This window comes from Plecotus auritus (assembly GCF_963455305.1).
Source record: "Plecotus auritus genome assembly, chromosome: 7".
Lineage (NCBI taxonomy): Eukaryota > Metazoa > Chordata > Mammalia > Chiroptera > Vespertilionidae > Plecotus > Plecotus auritus.
In genome coordinates, this window is record NC_137774.1 from 3,262,141 (window position 1) to 3,276,285 (window position 14,145).

The 14,145-nt window shown below is 63.5% G+C and overlaps 1 protein-coding gene across 1 annotated transcript; it reads left to right on the forward strand.

The window, feature by feature from the left end:
* Positions 1-1,009: 1,009 nt before the first annotated feature.
* FOXJ1 (forkhead box J1) lies at positions 1,010-5,468 on the forward strand. Its single transcript, XM_080681131.1, has 3 exons — positions 1,010-1,109; positions 1,645-2,310; positions 4,006-5,468. Exons 2-3 carry the CDS (start codon positions 1,813-1,815, stop codon positions 4,771-4,773), a joined length of 1,266 nt encoding a protein of 421 aa, XP_080537257.1. The 5' UTR covers positions 1,010-1,109; positions 1,645-1,812; the 3' UTR covers positions 4,774-5,468.
* Positions 5,469-14,145: the final 8,677 nt, after the last annotated feature.

The window sequence follows — 14,145 nt, forward strand, 5'->3', positions numbered from 1 at the left end:
CTCCTGAGGCCTCAGCAAGGAGCCCTCAGCCCCACCCTTGCCCTTAAACCCGAGAACTTCCAACACTGCAGCTCCTCAATAATTGAAGAGCAGGGAAGCTGGTGACAGGAGGGAGGCCGGAGCGGGGGAGGGAGGACCGCAGTCCCTGTCACTTAAAGGGTGGTGGCATTATTGGCTTAAATGACCCAAGGCTAGGAGAATTTGGGAAGTCCGTGGCTTCTCTGAGTTGTACCCGCGGGGTCTGCTTCCTCAGATATCTGGGAAGGAGGGAGGACTTCCGCAGAAGCCTCTGGAATGCCAGGGGTGGGGAGGCAGCCGCTTACCAGGAAACGGGAGGGATTACCCTACCCGCCTTGGTGCGTCTGCGGTCCATGCGGTTCAAGGCTGCGGACCTGGGCGGCAGGTGGCATCGGAGAGTCAGGCCTGCCCGCAGGCACCAGAGCCGACACTCGGGATCGGGAGAGAGGGACAGGCCGCAGAACGTGAGCAGTGCCACTCGCAGCCCAGAGGAGAGGACATGGAACCCCCAGCACACGGTTCCCGAGTCTGAGTCCGCTCTTGGCATGGCCCCGCGCCCCGGGCTGCGTCGCGGGAGCGGTAGACGCCTCGGAGCAGCCGGGACAGAAGGGGGCAGGGCGGGAGTACGGTTCCTGGGGTGAACGGCTCCCCTGGGTGCCCGCGTCGGCAGGAGCGCGGAGCCGCGCGCTTCTCCGAAACCTGCGCGCGCCCCTCCGGCGGGAATGCGGGGCGCGAGCCGCGGGCGGGTAGGGGGCTGGGTGGCGCGGGAGAAGGATGCAAAAGGAGGGAGTTCCAAGAGAGTTACCGCCAGAGAGAGTGGCAAGAGCCCGCGGTCACCTTGGAGACGTGCTGACCAATGGCAGCAGCGAAAGCTGTTTATGGGGGCGGGGCGTCGCCATGGCAGCAGGAGAAGCCTTTGGAGCGGCTACTTAATGCGAGTCCGGGGCCGCGGGCGCTCAGAGAGGCGCCTTCAGGCTGGTGGGGGCGAGAAGGGGTGCTGGCGGGGCCCTCAAGCTGAGGGCTGAGAGCCGCGGGGGTGGTGGTAACTTCTTCCAGAACCTTCCTTTAGCCCGGGCTGCGCTCTGAGCCAGGTAAGGGACTGAGAGGTCTGCGGGCCGCGGAAGGTGGGCGGCAGCGCGCTCTCGCATGCGTCCCGAAGCAAGTGGTGGGCCTGCAAACTGACATCTGTGGAGTTTGGGGGTACCTTACTTTCCGCCCCCATAATTATGTTTCCTGTTCCCTTCCTTCGCCTGATCTTCCACCCGAATAACCCCTTCTCAAAGGTCAGGCGACCTTCCCGGCCCCCGCCCTGTCGTACTGCCTCGCGGGCTCCCTCGCCCCTTTTCCCGGTGTCGCGGGGTGGGAGTGTCTGATTTTCCGCTCTTGGGGAGAACGGATAGACTGGAATGCTCCTACCTTCTCCCTTTATTTGGCTAATAAAGTCTCCTCTTCAACCTCCAAGAGGAAATGAAGAGCGAGGCGGTCCCTGCGGGGGTCGGTCCTGTTCCCCAGACCTCAGCCCTAAAGGACCCTCGCAGCTGCGGGACGATTTTAGAGGAATTACCCCCACGCACCCGCCCCTCGGGGTGGGGAAAGAGGGCTCAGCTCCCGCTGTGGTCCCCGCAGGCCCTACGTTCGTATTCGGAGGAGGCGACCCCCCAGGTCGCGGGATGGAAGCGCGCGTCCGGGAGGCTGTGTAACTGGAGCCGCGGGAGTGAGCGGACCGGAGAGCGCGGCGGGCCACCTGGGCTCAGCCGTGGATGCTGACCGCCCCTTCGGAGAGTCCCCGCAGACATGGCGGAGAGCTGGCTGCGCCTCTCGGGCGCAGGGGCGGCGGAGGAGGCGGGGCCGGAGGGCGGCCTGGAGGAGCCCGACGCCCTGGATGACAGCCTGACCAGCCTGCAGTGGCTGCAGGAGTTCTCCATTCTCAACGCCAAGGCGCCCACCCTGCCCCCGGGGGGCACCGACCCCCACGGCTACCATCAGGTGCCGGGCTCGGCAGCGCCGGGGTCCCCCCTGGCGGCGGACCCCGCGTGCCTGGGGCAGCCGCACACACCGGGCAAGCCCACATCCTCGTGCACGTCCGGGAGCTCGCCCTCGGGGCTACAGGCTCCGCCCCCCGACGACGTGGACTACACCACCAACCCGAGCGTGAAGCCGCCCTACTCGTACGCCACGCTCATCTGCATGGCCATGCAGGCCAGCAAGGCCACCAAGATCACTCTGTCGGCCATCTACAAGTGGATCACAGACAACTTTTGCTACTTCCGCCATGCTGATCCCACCTGGCAGGTAGGGGAGGTGTGGGTTGCGGCTGCTCCTTCCCAGCCTCCTGCCTTGCCCCCTCCTCCTCCATTCTTGCAGGGACTCAACTCACTTCACCCAGATCCAGGTCAAGTAGGCAGGGCCCCGCGGGAGGAAAGCCCTGGAGCGAGGCCCCTGAGGGAGCCCAGCGCTTGGAAATGCCTCTCATTTGACTTAAGAGAGGGAGGAGGGAGGATGTTCAGAGGGCTTTAGGGGTGAGGATGCTGAGTTCAAAGGGCAAACACTTGTCACTCATCCAAGAGGCTCAGCCCAAAGACCAGGGCCAGACTTTGCCATGGACACAGCCCCCTGGGGGAAGGTGGTGATGGACTAGGGACACATTTTTGTCCCAAGTCCTAGAATTCCTAGACACGGCCCTGCCCAGAGAAGTTTTCCACATCGGCCCCAGCTCTGCCTCCTGCCTGGTTGCAGTTGGCTTGGGGGGCAGGGGGTCGAGCGCTGTGGGGTGTGAAGGCAGCTGTGTCTCAGAGAGTGGGTATGGGGCCTTCCTGCAGCCGCTGCCCAACCCCCACTCCAGCCGCTCCCCAGTTTCCTGTCTCCACTCCTCCCCCTCTTCTCAGTCAAGCTCCCTGGGGAGACAATTACCTGAGCCAGGTGCTTTCCACAGGGGCTCTGCCTCCAGCTCCGGCTTCAGCCTCCAAGTCTCCGAACCTGGCGCAGAGCAGCCCAGGGCCAGGCCGCCATGTAAACACCCCAGCCTTGCCCCGGGGCACTACCCACCTGTCCGCCCTGCTGGTCAGGCCCCGGACCCCTGTCCCCACCCTGCGCGATAGGATGGTGGTCTGAGGCCTGGCAGGCATTGCCCTGAGAGTCTCCGGATCAGGGCCTGGCTGGGGACAGAGGCCCCGAGGACACCCAGACCCTTCCCTGGGGCACCCGCAGCAGCAGGCCGCATGTCACAGTGCCAGCTACTCTTCACTTGCTTGGTCCCTGGCGGGGGCAATGCCCTCGGCAGCCCTGGTGAGAAGGCAGAGACCCCCGTGGCCCCCCACGCTTGCCTGCGGGCCCAGGAATGAGTGCTATGCTCTTTGCCCGGTAATAATCAACGGAGGCCAAACAGCTTAGGTGGGAGGAGGGGCGTGGGGGGCAAGGCCCAGGCCAGCGGCTGGCTCAACAAACAAGGAAAGCCTTCGGCTCCTACCACACCTCATCCCTACACACACTCCTGCGCAGGCACGCACGCGTGAGGACACACACACACACACACACACACCCTCACACCGCAGGTCACCCAGTGCCGCCCCCCCCCAACCCTCTCACTCCACAAATAGAGAGGGCCAGCCAGGCCAGGCGGAGGGAGAGGGCTGTCCAGGCCCTGGGGGAGCGGAGGCATTTGGCCAGAGGCTGCAAGTGGTGGGGTGAGGGGGGGCGGGCAGGACAGGGTGGCACTGAAACCACCCTGTGGCTCGGGGCTCGGATGACTGAGCCGGCAGATATCCCGGCAACAGGGAATAAAAGCCCCCGGCTGCCCTGCTGGCTCCGGGGCCTGTGGCTGGTGTCCCAGAGCCCGCCGCCCCCTCCCCCACCGAGAGAAGAGGGTAGGAGACAGGCAGAGCACGCGCAGCCCCCGACCCTGCCTCCCCACTCAGCATCTCCTCCCTCCCCACTCAGCATCTCCTCCCTCCCCACTCAGCATCTCCTCCCTCCTCTGTCCTTGCCCAGAATTCCATCCGCCACAACCTGTCCCTGAACAAGTGCTTCATCAAAGTGCCCCGGGAGAAGGACGAGCCGGGCAAGGGGGGCTTCTGGCGCATCGATCCCCAGTACGCCGAGCGCCTGCTGAGCGGGGCCTTCAAGAAGCGGCGGCTGACCCCGGTCCACATCCACCCGGCCTTCGCCCGCCAGGCCGAGCCGAAGCCCAGCCCCGCGCCCTGGGCCGGGCCGCTGGCCGTGAACACCGAGGCCCAGCAGCTGCTGCGGGAGTTCGAGGAGGCCACCGGGGAGGGGGGTTGGGGTGCGGGCGAGGGCAGGCTCGGGCACAAGCGCAAACAGCCGCTGCCCAAGCGGGTGGCCAAGGCCCCCCGGCCCCCCAGCACCCTGCTGCTGACCCAGGAGGAGCAGGGCGAGCTGGAGCCCCTCAAAGGCAACTTTGACTGGGAGGCGGTCTTCGACGCGGGCGCCCTGGGGGGGGAGCTGGGCGCTCTGGAGGCCCTGGAGCTGAGCCCCCCGCTGAGCCCCGCCTCGCACGGGGACGTGGACCTCACTGTCCACGGCCACCACATCGACTGCCCCGCGACGTGGGGGCCCTCGGTGGAGCAGGCTGCCGACAGCCTGGACTTCGACGAGACCTTCCTGGCCACGTCCTTCCTGCAGCACCCCTGGGACGAGAGCGGCAGTGGCTGCCTGCCGCCGGAGCCCCTGTTCGAGGCCGGGGACGCCACCCTGGCCGCCGACCTGCAAGACTGGGCCAGTGTGGGCGCCTTCTTGTAAAAGGCCGGGCCCCGCCCCCACCTGCGGACAGCATCCGAGTCAGGACCCAGCCTGCCCCCCAACACAGGCCCATGGAACCCTACTGCCCAGACAGGGGCTGGGCCACGTTTCCCGAGCTGGCGCCCCGGGGCCACACATCCCCCCCGCCTGGGCTGCCCTCGGATCCCAGCCCCGGAGGCTGAGAACTGGGGCTCAGGACCAGTGAATCGCTGCCCCCCGCTTCCGGGCCCCATACGCACAGTGTTTCATTGCCCCTCACCTGCCCTGCCCCAGGGACCCGACAAATCGCCCTGCACTGTGAGCGCCGTGGCCTGAGGGGCCCTGGCCGGGCTGGGGAGCCAGAGGACAGGGCCCACCCTGGGCACCTTGGCTTCAAAAGGTTCTCCTTCCTCCATCCCACCCCAACCCCCACCCCCAGGTCGCTATCCAGAGAAAATTCCCAGGTACCGCAAATGCTAATTAGGTGACTGCAGATGAACCCCCTGGAGGCCTCTCCAGGCAAAGCACCCCAGGGGCCGGGCGGGTGGTAGATGGGGCGGAGCCGGGAGGGGCCAGAGAGAGGAGAGAGGTGAGGTCCGGGTGCCCATGGGGCAGGGAGACTTCCTAAGGCCTCCGGAGTCTTCTCCTGCCCATCTCCACCGCGGGTGCAGGGGCGAGGCTGGAAATCCCTCATTTTTGAGCCCCACTGGAGGCTGACAGTAGTGAGGAGTTGGGGTTCTGGGGAGTTGGGGGCAGGGGTAGCCAAGCTGCAGGGGGGCGGGGAAGACAGACTAACGTAGTGAGTGTAACCGATAGCTGAGGTTTAACCGGGAGGGATGCCCAGCTTGCTGGAACCACCGGGACCAGGAAGGGGTGGGGGTCGCCCGTTGCCCCCCGCCTGCACTCGTGGGGGGAGTGTCTCGCCCCCTCCCCCGCCCCGAGCGCCCCAGGCTGCATCCCGAATCCATCCTCCTGCCCCACGGGGCAATTTAACCTTTTTCATGGAAAGTAATTTACAATAAATTTTTTTTAAAAAATAAATTTTTTTAAATCTGCACATGGACCTGCTTGCAACTTTCTTTGGGAAAAGGCGAGGGCACAGTTTGAAGGGGGCGTTTCTCATCGGTGCTGCAGGGGAAGGGCTGGGAGGGAGTTCGGGGGGGCACTGAGGGCCTGAAACATGCCCCCCCCATGACTGTCCCAGGGAGAAAGGGGAGAGGCAGCCGAGGGCTCCCCTGCAGCCCGGGCCTCAGTGCCCCCATCTGCACCGTGGGGATGACCACACCCACAGCCCCCTCCCTGGCCCTGGGGACTCACAAAGGCCGCGCCTGCCCCGGGCTCCGCTGAGCATCCCCACCGTGAGGCCTGCCTGGGCTTGCCTGCCTGAATGTGCCCTCCCTGGCCTGGGCCAGTCTCCAGCACCTCCCTCCCTCGGGCCCCTCTTGGAGGGGACAGGGTGTGAGGTCAGAGGGCCCCGTCCCAGGGCCCGCACTCCCACCCTGGTGGGGGGGGTGCACCCAGAGCGCGCTTCCCTCCCAGGCCCAGTGCAGGCCGGAGCAGGAGGAGGCCCCCGGGGAAGTCTGTGTGCCCAGACCCCCCTCCCCGCTCTCTCACACTGGCAGGTCTGCCCTGTGCGGAACCCAGCCCACCGGGGTTCTGATGGGGAAACTGAGGCACCGAGCGTGTGTGTTCGAGTGACACACTGTGGCATCTCTCAGTTCCCTCCCCCCAGCTTTGCCTGGAACCCATCTCTCCACTCAGCCCCACAAGAACACCCTGGGGGTGCACCGCTCCTCCCCCAGTGCCCGCGCACGCGCACACACACACACACACACACACACGCACGCACACGCACACACACACACACAGACCCTGGCACGAATGGGCATCTCCCGCACAGTCCTGCCCAGCCTCCCCGGACCCTCTCTCACCCCAGCCCTTTCTTTCCCTTCCCTGGGGCTCGGCTCCAGGCCAGCCCTGCATTCCCTTGCTAACTTGCTGCTTTCACTTGCTAATTATTCCAACTATTTCAGAGGGCGCGCACACTGCGGGACCAGTGGGGTTGGGGCCTTGCTGGGCCCAGAAGCCAGCCCACCCCCTTCCCACAGCAGACTGAGGCCGCCTCACTCTGTGACTCCTGTCACCCCCCTCTCCCTCCCCACCCACCAGCGCAACTCTCTACTGGCCCCCAGCAGTGGGGAAATAGGGGGGGGGGCCTATGGCCTTCTCCACCGGCCCCCAAGATCAGCCTCCAGCCCAGGCCAAAGGAGTTACATCTCTGATTGACAGGTGGGCGTACCACCCTCTCCGCCACCTCACCCTCTGCCTCCGCTGGGCTGCGGGGAGAGGGGCAACGTGGGGCAGGCAGAGCTGCCCACAGCGGTGAGGAAAGGCAGGAGGGTGTGCAGCGGTGGGGTTCAGCCCTGGCTGTGGAGGAAGCGACCGGGAGCTGCTCCTGAAAATCCCTGTGCTGGGCCAGGCCTCAACATTGGTTAAGGGGCCCCAGACGCTACCAAAGCCGAGCGGGGGCTGGTGCACTGGGCTCCCCACTCTCTGAGCAGGCAGCATCTGACGAGGGAACATGTGAGTTTCAGAGCCCATCCCTCCTGCTTATCCCTGCCCGATGGCGTTTATTTTTATTTGTTATTTGTTTAGATATTGTACTGATTTCAGAGAGGAAGGGAGAGGGAGAGAGAGAGATAGAAACATCAATAATGAGAGAGAATCATTGATCGGCTGCCTCCTGCTTGCCCCACACTGGGCCCCACACCGGGAATTGAGCCGGCAACCCAGGCATGTGCCCTTGACCGGGAATCAAACTGTGACCTCCAGGTTCATAGGTCGATGCTCATCCACTGAGCCATGCAGGCCGGGCCTGCCCTGGTGGCTTTATTTATTTATTTTTTTAACATATTTTATTGATTTTTTACAGAGAGGAAGGGAAAGGGATAGAGAGACATCGATGAGAGAGAGAGACATCGATGAGAGAGAGAGACATCGATGAGAGAGAAACATCGATGAGAGAGAAACATCGATCAGCTGCCCCTGCGCACCTCCTACTGGGGATGTGCCCGCAACCAAGGTACATGCCCTTGACCGGAATCGAACCTGGGACCTTTCAGTCCGCAGGCCGATGCTCCATCCACTGAGCCAAACCCGTCAGGGCCCCTGGTGGCTTTTTAAAAAAGCTGTTCATTTACCTCGTAGTTACTGATGGATTCGACGTGACCCCAATCGAAATGCGCTCTGCAGCATGGGACCGTAAGTTGCAGACAGAGTGCCCATTAGCACAAACCACTGAAGTGTGTACGTCCTTAGAACAAGGACGTTCCTGCAGAGCCCTCGTGCCATCGTCACCATCAGGACATGGACATGGACCTGGTAATCCCATCTCACCTCCGACCCATTCAGCGTTTGCAGATGGCCCGCTGATGCTCCTTGCCGGCCCAGCACCCCAGTCCAGGGTCATGAGTTGTACTGAGGGGTCCTCTCTCTCTCTCTCTCTCTCTCTCTCTCTCTCTCTTTCCCTCTCTCTCTAAAATAATTTAAAAAATATATATAGCCCTAGCTCAGTGGTTCCAACCTTTCTAATGCCGCGACCCTTTAATACAGTTCCTCATGTTGTGGTGACCCCCAACCATAAGATTATTTTCGTTGCTACTTCATAACTGTAATTTTGCTACTGTTATGAATCGTAATGTGAATATCTGTGTTTTCCGATGGTCTTAGGCTCTACAGCAGCGGTTTTCAAGCTGTGGTTCGCGACCCACAGGTTGAGAACCACTAGCAGGGTCGCCTAAGACCATCGGAAAACACAGATATTCACATTACGATTCATAACAGTAGCAAAATTACAGTTATGAAGTAGCAACGAAGATAATCTTATGGTTGGGGGTCACCACAACATGAGGAACTGTATTAAAGGGTCGCGGCATTAGAAAGGTTGAGAACCACTGCCCTAGCTGGTGTGGCTCAGTGGATAGAGCGTTGGCCTGCGGACTGAAGGGTCCCAGGTTCGATTCCGGTCAAGGGCACATGCCAGGGTTGCAGGCTCGATCCCCAGTGGGAAGCGTGCAGGAGGCAGCCAATCAATGTTTCTCTCTCATCATTGATGTTTCTATCTCTCTCTACTTCTCCCTTTCTCTCTGAAATCTATCTATCTATCTATCTATCTATCTATATGTTTTTATTGATTTTAGAGAGAGGGGAAGGGATAAGGATAGAAACATCCATGAGAGAGAAACATTGATGAGCTCCTGCACTCTCCCTACTGGGTATCGAGCCACAACCCTGGCATCTGATCTGACCGGGAATCCAATCTGACCAGAAATCTGACCGGTGGCCTCTTGGTTCATGGGTTGATGCTCACAATCACTGAGCCACACCGGCCGGGCGGTCCTATCTCCTTTAAGCTGTGTGGCTTTGCGCCCATGACTCTCCAAGCAGTTCCTCATCTCCTTTAATCCCCACCTTTGAGGTGAGAAGCCCCTAAAGGACTTCATTCTTAGGTGTTGGGGGCAGCCCTTTTCAAAGAAGAAGCCACTTTCCTGTCTCCTAAGTGGGCCCTTGGCCCCAGCTTCCATGTGACGGGGGGAGAGGGCAGGAGCTTGGAGCTGGAGGCCCTTCCCCTCCCTGCCCAGACCCCATCCTGTCCCCCTGGCCAGGCCACCACAGGCTCCAGCGACCTGGGATCCCTCAGCCCCAGGCTCCAGGCTGTCCCGCAGCAGAAGGCCAGGCGCCTGCAGAGCTGAGCTGAGGACGGAACCGCTCTCCCCCCCCCCCCACCCCCCACACATGCACAGACTTTCAGAAGGAAGAGAGTGAGCTGGGGGGCGGGGAAGAGGGGGTGCGAAGGCAGGTGGGGAGGAGGTGGGCAGGATCCAGGCGCACTTCCATCCTGGGCCAGGCCCAAAGGTAAACAGGTGTATGTGGACTCGCAGCAGGGGGCAGGGGACAGGCCTGGGCCTGTCTGGGGTGGAGATGGGGGTGGGGTGGCTGCATGAACAATGGGGTGGAGAGTGGCCCAGGTCCTGCTGACACATTCTTGTGTAATGAGGAGGAGAAAACGCAGGTGACAGGGAGGGGAGGCACGCCGGGGGGCTCTGTGAGGCCACCCATGCTGGGGCTGCGCTGACCTGCGTGAGGCAGGGGGCACACGGAGGCCCTGGGGGTCACCACCCTCCTGGGGCACACGTGTCTGTCCCACTCAGAGGCTCCAGGTGGGAACAGGGACAGGTCAGAGTCACCCAACGGGCATGCTGGGGCCTGAACTTGCCTTGTGTGGTCAGCAGCGGGCAGGGGTCAGCTGGGGAGCACTGTCCCCCAGGAGTCAACCCGCCCTGGTGCGGTGCAGGGCGAGGCTGGTGCACATTAACCAAGGTCTCCATGCCTTGCCCCCAGCTCCGGCACAGCCCCTGGCCCTGCCTGACACCTGCTCGCTTGCTCAGAGGGCAGAAGGGACTCAGACCCTCTTTCCCCTGGAAGGAAGCAGTTCCCTGAGCCCCCGGGACAGCAAGACTCCAGCAACTGGGGAGAGCAGGCCGCCTGAACACAGCACCCCCGCCCCTGGCCCCCAGGCTCCCAGGCCCCCAGAGCCCTCTGAAGCCACAGCGACTGCTCACAGCCCTCCAGGCTGTTTGCCCCGGGAGCGAAGCTGAGCCGAGAGGCTGCTGTGTGTACGCAGAGCCACCACGGGCTCCGTCAGTGGCCCTGCCCCGCCCCAGACCACCCTGCCCTCTGCCTGCCTCATCTGGCCACCAAGCCCTGTCCCTATCCCCACATGATATTCCGGTTTCGCCAACTTGCTTGAAGTGTGCTGTGCTGGGCCGGGTAGATGGGTGTCCCAGCGGTGGGGAGGAGTGACATACAGACCCTGCCTCAGAGTCCCCATCTCAGAAGCTCTGGGGTCTGCGGACTCCCGCCGGCACGGAACCTGCCTGTCTTGCGCCTTTCCACATTTGCAGCATCAAGCACTTGGCCCGATTTCCTAAGGAAGGAATGAATGAATGAATGAGTGAATGAATGAATGTGCTGGAGGAGTGAGTGAATGAATGAATGTGCTGGAGGAGTGAGTGAATGAATGAATGAATGAATGAGTGAATGAATGAATGAATGAATGTGCTGGCTGGGCAGATGGATAAAAGGTAGAGAAACAGCCAAATAGCCTTGGCAGATTTCGACTGCAGACAGTAAACATGAAGGGGTTCCCAGCCAGTGGGGCTGGAGCTGGGGGGGTGGGGGTTCCTGGAGGCCCCAGGCTGCAGCAGTTGGGGAGAGAGCGTTCAGGTGAGCGGGGTCTGGGAGGAAAGCCCCACGCTGCCCTGTTCTGGACAAGCAAGCAGCCCTTCTGCTGACCCTGTGGGTGTGGGTGTGGGTGTGGGTGAGGCAATGGAGAAGGGGCATGAGGCAAGGAGGAAGGGATGGAGGGAGGCGGAAGGGGCCCGGCCTCATTCTCATCTGCTCCTCTGGCCCCCATTGCCCTGGGGCCTCTGTCCTGGGAGTGAGGATCATGGGGAGCCAAGAGGCAGGGCTGGTGTGGAGAAACGGGCATTCAAGGACACCGCCCCCCCCCAAAAAAAAACACCCCACAGGGTCAGCAAGCGGGCCTTTCACCTATTTGCACCCCAGCTACAAGGTCACCAGGACAGAGCTGTGCCCAGCTCAGCTGTCCCTGCCTGGTCCCACCCCCCTGTGCACCAGCCTCTAGCTGAGGCCAGGAGGCCTGGGAGGCCTGAGAGCAGAGCCTCCAGGGCCTGGGACTGGCTGAAGATTAACGCTGGCCTGGTGGGGTGGCCTGGTGGGGTGGCCTGGTGGGGTGGCCGTCTGCGAGGCTGGGCCCGGAACTGGCACTGTCTCACCAGGAAGGTGGGGTAGAGACCACCCGTTCAAGGCCAGCCCCGGAGAGAGGGGTGGCGTGCAGGCAGGGTCATGGGCCAGCCTCACCGAGGGCCAGGACTCATGCCCCATCCACGTTCCCTGGGTCTCTCTGGCCTCCCTATTACACGTGTGGGCTTTATTGTCCTGAGTGGGACACGGGGGGTCTTCCAGCCCCGGAAGGAATCCAAGGAGGGGGAAGAGAATCACCAAGCAGGCCCAGCACCCCCGGGAACATAGCGGGTCATGAAGAGCAGGTAGTCCCCCGCCTGCCCCCCCTCCCAGGCTCAGCTCAGAGGCTCTGCCACCTCTGGCCCAGGGAGCTTGTCTGAGGGCAGTTGGGGAGGGGGCCCGAGGGCACTCTGACAGCGGGCTCCATGTGGCCTGGAGCCGGAGCAGGAGCAGGAGCAGGAGCAGGAGCAGGCCAAGCCCTGAGTTTGCAGAGGAGGAAACTGACCCCTGTGGTCTCGCCCCTGACCCTGAGTTGAGTGTCCCCATGTCCTGGCAGGGTCAGAGCCCCCCTGAGAGCAGTCCCTACACTGGGCTTGAACTTTGACCTCCACCAAAGGCCCGGTCCAGCTCCCAGGCCCCTCCACCTAGGTGACCTCCACCGGGGCTTGGGAAGGGGAGTTCCAGCCTAGCAGGCGAGCCAGGCCTGAGTGACCCCCAACACGCGGCCACACAGTGGGGATCAATCCAGCGGGAAACACCAGCACAGCCTGAAGGAGCAGGCCCGGGGCAGACACTGCCGAGGCCCCGGTGAATGACTGACCATGTGGGTGAGGCCCTGCCTGTTAGGGTGTGAGTGGAGCCCACTCGGGGAGGGAGGTCACTGCGGAAGGTCAGCCCAGGTTATGCGTGGAGACAGCGGAGCCTGATGGTGAGCGAACCCACAGGCAGCCGCAGGGCCTCCGGGTGAAGGGCAGGTTGAAGCCACAGGTGCAGGCACTCTCCGGGAGAGGAGTGGGGGGAGCCGAGTTGGACAGAGCCCTGGAAAGGGCCATGGTCAGGGCTCCTTGTCCCCCCCCCCCCCCCAACACCTGTTCCAGGCAGGCCCCGCCCCAGGAGCCTGCGGGGAGAGTCAAGGCCGATGGGCTCCGGGCCTCCCGTGGGGCATTTCCTTAGCGTGTGCGGGTGACGGGGTGTGGGGCTCTGAGCCTGGCACTGAGAAAGCGCTGAGTCACGTTCAAGGCGCACGGCCCAGGGGAGCCAGACCTTCCGGGCCGGGGCTGCGGGCTGTGAGAATGCGCCCCAGGGTGCGGGGCGCGGGGCTGCGGGGCTGCAGAGTGCGAAGTGCGCGGGGCAGGCGGCGGGGGCAGATGGCCCGCACCTCCGCGGAGAGCTGTCGGGCGCCGGCGTCCTCCGTTGCCTGGAGCCGCGGGGTCCAAATGCTGCGGGTGCCAGCGGCTGACATGACCGCGGCCGCTGGCTCGGACCCCGCTCCGGGCCGGTGGGGGCCGTGGGGCGGCGGGAAGAGAGGCCGGGGCGCTGGCCCAGCCACACGCCCCGCGCCCCCTCGAGTTTTCTCGGCTATGGGCTTCCTCCCGCCTCCACGTCCCTCTCCTCCGCAGGGCCCGCGGGCCCTTGTTCTGTTGACACCCGTCCACCTGCCCTGCGCCCGCTCCCTCTTCCCTGGACCCCCTCCCTGCACCGCCAGCTCGCGGGGCGCGGCGGACGCGCACAGGCGGTGGCGGGCGCCCCCTCGTGGCCCCCGCAGGCCCTCCCCGCCCGGACTGGGGTTCAACTCCTGGGTTAGCGGGGGAGCGCGCCCCCTTGCGGCACAGCCGCGTCCTCCAAACCCTCCCAGAGGCTTCTGGAAAGCAGCAGGGGCGTCCTTGAGGCTGAAGATGCCCCAGGGGGAGCAGGGGGGGGGGAGGGCAGGAGTCAGCGCCACGGGGGACATATTCCCACCCGCTCCTGGGGCCTGCCCGGCCCACGGTGACAGGTGGTGGGACTGGGGTGTGCTCCCTGCGAGCATGTTGCTGTGATGTTCAGGGCCCAGAAGCTCACAGTCGCCTCCAAAGGCGCATGAACCTCCTTCCTCTCAACTCCCCACTCTGGGAGCACCCCTCCCCCCCGCATCTCCCCTCCAGATCATCTCATCCCCATGGTCCTCCCTCCTTGCCCTGCTCCACCCTTGGCCCCCTGGGTTTAGCCATCACTTGGTTGTTTGTTTACTTGTTCATCACAGATGTGCTGGGCAGCCGGACCTTCCTGTCCCCGTCCTGACGCCACCTGCCCCGGTGGCCTAGCTCTCCTCTCACTTTTGTCACTGTCACTCGGCCTTTGCATCTCGCCTGCCTTTGATCCGCCCTCAGCGGGGTCCAGCCCTGGCCTGTGAGCCCTTCCTCTTGCCTGTGGGCCACTTCACAAGCTCCCCAGGAGGCCCTGGTCCGGCCTCCCAGCCCTCCCTTTCCCGGGTCACACTTGGCCTCCATTCCTCAAGTGGACATGTCTCCTGGGGACATCCCCCCAGCCTCTTTGAGGACCTGAATTCAAACCAGTTTACTCAGGGGGTAT

Bases quoted from the DNA above. Each gene is read 5' to 3' on its own strand.
- FOXJ1 (XM_080681131.1), top strand. From the start codon at position 1,813: ATGGCGGAGAGCTGGCTGCGCCTCTCGGGCGCAGGGGCGGCGGAGGAG. The intron at 2,311-4,005 runs GTAGGGGAGGTG...GTCCTTGCCCAG, and splicing joins ATGCTGATCCCACCTGGCAG to AATTCCATCCGCCACAACCT.